We start from the raw sequence: 3,721 nt of genomic DNA on the forward strand, positions 1-3,721 counted from the left end.
GTGGGACTCAGGCAGTACTGGCTAAATTGAATTAGGTTTTTAAATGGCAAAAAAGTGTATGGACCTCACAAATAGAAGAACAACACTCATCATGAAGTTGAAAAAGAGTGAATAATTGCTGGGGGCAGAGATTGATATTCAGCAATGACAGGGGAAGCTGATGTTAACTACCGATGTCCATAACATCATGTGTATTATAATCCACCAACCTTCAGAAAAATATGCCCTGTAAATTGGTAGTTTGTAATAACAGTATACTGTGGATAAAAAGTGATTCATGTCAGTATGGAACACTGCTTGGAAAAGCTGTGTAAATCATCAGAGGCAACCAGAGTGAATAAGATAAACTCTTTAAGGGAAGGGTTATATTTTCCAACATATATGAGACAACCTGGCTCCTGCTGTTACCTGCTATCTTTATAACAATCTTTCTTCATTACAAAAGTGTCTCACTGAATTATAATTAGAGACCCACATTATTTTGGGGGATATATAATGAGTTGTTGGAAGTGAGAGTGACTCAACTGAGCCTAACATTTATCACCCTCTGTCCTCAGGAACTGGGACTTGTGCCATCCTGGTCTCCCATGGTCCTTTTCAACCTGAGCAGTGACAACCTAGGACCCTTCATTCTGGTGGGGATCCCAGGCCTGGAGCATGCCCATGTGTGGATTGGAATTCCCTTCTGTATCATCTATATTGTAGCCATTGTGGGAAACGGCATCCTTCTCTACCTAATCTTGGTGGAGCGTAGCCTTCACAGACCCATGTTCTTCTTTCTCTCCATGCTGGCCATGACTGACCTCACCTTGTCCACAGCTGGTGTTCCTAAAACACTCAGTATCTTTTGGCTTGGGGCTCGAGAGATCACATTCCCAGGGTGCCTCACACAAATGTTCTTCCTCCACTACAGCTTTGTCCTGAATTCAGCCATCCTGATGGCCATGGCATTTGACCGCTATGTGGCCACCTGTTCTCCCTTGAGATACAACACTATTTTGACCCCCAAGACCATCATCAAGATTGTGGTGGGAATATCCTTTCGTAGTTTCTGCATTATCCTGCCAGTTGTATTCTTGCTCATACGACTACCTTTCTGTAGGACACACGTCATACCTCACACATACTGTGCGCACATAGGTGTAGCCCGGCTCGCCTGTGCAGACATCTCCATCAACATCTGGTATGGCTTTTGCGTTCCCATCATGACAGTCATCTCAGATGTGATCCTCATTGCTGTTTCTTACACACTCATCCTCTGTGCTGTCTTCCACCTCCCCTCCCAAGAAGCCCGCCAGAAGGCCCTGGGCACCTGTGGTTCCCATGTCTGTGTCATCCTCATGTTTTATACACCTGCCTTTTTCTCCATCCTTGCCCACCGCTTTGGACACAATGTCTCCCACACTTTCCACATCATGTTTGCCAACCTCTACATTGTTATCCCACCTGCACTCAACCCCATTGTTTATGGAGTGAAGACCAAGCAGATCAGAGAAAAGGTCATCATTTTATTTTCTATCAAGGGTACATTATAATGTTCCATTGTGCAACGGAAAAGTTAGGAGACGTTTTTAACATGTATTAATGTGCAAGAAATTTTTTAAAAGGCAAATGTTATTTAAAGTAAGAACAGTCTACAAGTGATTTTTTGTTTTATATGTCATGACATATATGAAAGAAAGATTTCTATGTGTTAGAAAACTGCTTGATGACCTGATTGTTTCTGGAATATGAAACTGTGCAGGATACAATCTGGAAGAAGGAGGGGAAAACAGAGCGCTGAATTAGTCTAAATAGAAAATAGTAATAACAATTTGGAAATTGAGATTTGCAGTTATGGAGAGAGAAAAATATGTGAAATGGGACAAAGACTCTGAAGAAAAGAGATTAAAACTGAAAATATAAAACTGAAAATTTTCACTTAGGGGATTATTAGATGGTTTTAGGACATTTTTAATAATATAAATTCTAATTATTGTCCATGTTATGCTTATGTAGTTCGCTTTAAGTGTCCAATCCTTAGACACCAAAGACCTTCCAGTACAAGTCTGTTATAAATAATGAGTTCTATCAGCATTGCTATTATAGGAATAAGAGAATATACTTATCAATGCCATGGTTTTTGGGAAGGGAGAGTAGCTTTTAGGCCCCAAGACATACTGATAAAGTGAACTTCAGAGATAGTGCTCAGGAAAAATGACCCCCTAAAATAGCTGGGGGTCTGAGAAGAGGGCTGGACTTCTTACAACTTTCCTACAAAACATAGGTGAGAACTCAAGCCAATATGAAAGCAAAGTAAAACAAAAAACAACCCAATTGGCTGGAAGACTTGTGGAGTTCTTATCTACAGAGTCTATTTCCTTGATTAAAAGACTCAGTTGCAAAATACATTTCTTTGGTGAGGTGTGGGGATAAGAATGGGAAAACTACAGTAAAGTAATACATTCAAGTTAAGTTGCACCCAAATGTCATAAGCATTAGAATTGAGAAGATACATGTTGTAATCAAAGAAAGATGTGGAGTTCTTTCAATATGATTTTTTTTGATAATTGTCTATTCAACCGGGAATTGCTTATTTAGTACCTAATACATTTCAAGTTTTGTCCTAAGCATTCAGGATTAATAATATGGAAGAGGCTCTGCTTTGCTTCTCTGGAGCTTATTTTCCAGGGAGAGTAACAAATAAGGAGCAAGAAAATAAATATATTACCTTCAAATAGTAATATAATCAATAGAAAAACAAAACCAAATCCAATGATGTGCACTGAAACTTGATGAGAAAGACAATGGCAGAGAGAAGAGCACGTGCAAAGGTCCTGGGGCTGAAAGCAGCTTAACATGAGCTGAGGCCAAAAACAAGGTCTGAGTGGTCACAACAGAGTGAGGTGAGATAAGAGGTGAGGGATTAGGGGAAGGACCAGATCCTGGGGAACTGGAATCATCCAGACCTCATTTTTAGAAGAGGAAACTGAAGTTCTTAGAGTGAAAATGACTTTCCCAAGGCACATGGCAAGGGTGGAGCTAGAAAAGAATCTGCTAAGTCCTAGTGATATTCCCACTGAACATAACATAACTTTACTCATGTGAAAACAGACTCTAGAAGAAGGCAAAAAAAAAAATATATCTAGGAGAATCAGAGCCGGTTTTTATTGTTTTTTATGCTAAGTTTTGTTCAACTCTTTGAGACCCCATGGGCTGCAGCCCTGCCAGGTTCTATTGTTCATGGGACTTCCCAGGCAAGAATACTGGAGTGGATTGCCATTTCCTTCTCTCAGAGATCAAGCCCTAGTCTCCTGCATTATCAGGCAGATTCTTTACCACTGAGCCGCCTGGGAAGCCTATTATTGTTTTTGCGAACTGTATTTATCTTCAATTAAGCCACAATTGACTAAGTGAGTATTCTGTATTTCTGTGCCAGCTTGCTAAAAATGCTGTTGGGTATCAAAAGAGGTGATCTCTTATTCTTCTGTTTATTTACATCTCACTGAGAACATGGATTTTTCCAAGAAATGGTATTTTTAAAAGTTTACTGATGGAAAAGTAAATAATTATAGACTGAGCTAGGATCATTTAAAAATACATACTTCTTTCATCCTGGTAGGAACTGGAATCTGTGGTTATTCACTGACATGCATGAATGACTCCCTTGGAAGCTTCAGTTCAGTTCAGTTCATTTCAGTCGCTCAACAACAAAGGAAGTGACTGTCTCCCTTTCCTTCTC

General features: G+C 39.8%; 1 protein-coding gene across 1 annotated transcript; it reads left to right on the plus strand.

Moving 5' to 3' along the window:
* Positions 1–575: 575 nt before the first annotated feature.
* On the plus strand, positions 576–1,535 carry LOC129553883 (olfactory receptor 52H1-like). Its single transcript, XM_088843468.1, has one exon. It carries the CDS (start codon positions 588–590, stop codon positions 1,533–1,535), a length of 948 nt encoding a protein of 315 aa, XP_088699594.1. The 5' UTR covers positions 576–587.
* Positions 1,536–3,721: the final 2,186 nt, after the last annotated feature.

The sequence above is a fragment of the Moschus berezovskii genome, chromosome 14 (genome assembly GCF_049115385.1).
Source record: "Moschus berezovskii isolate FMDL1 chromosome 14, NW_MosBer_1.0, whole genome shotgun sequence".
Lineage (NCBI taxonomy): Eukaryota > Metazoa > Chordata > Mammalia > Artiodactyla > Moschidae > Moschus > Moschus berezovskii.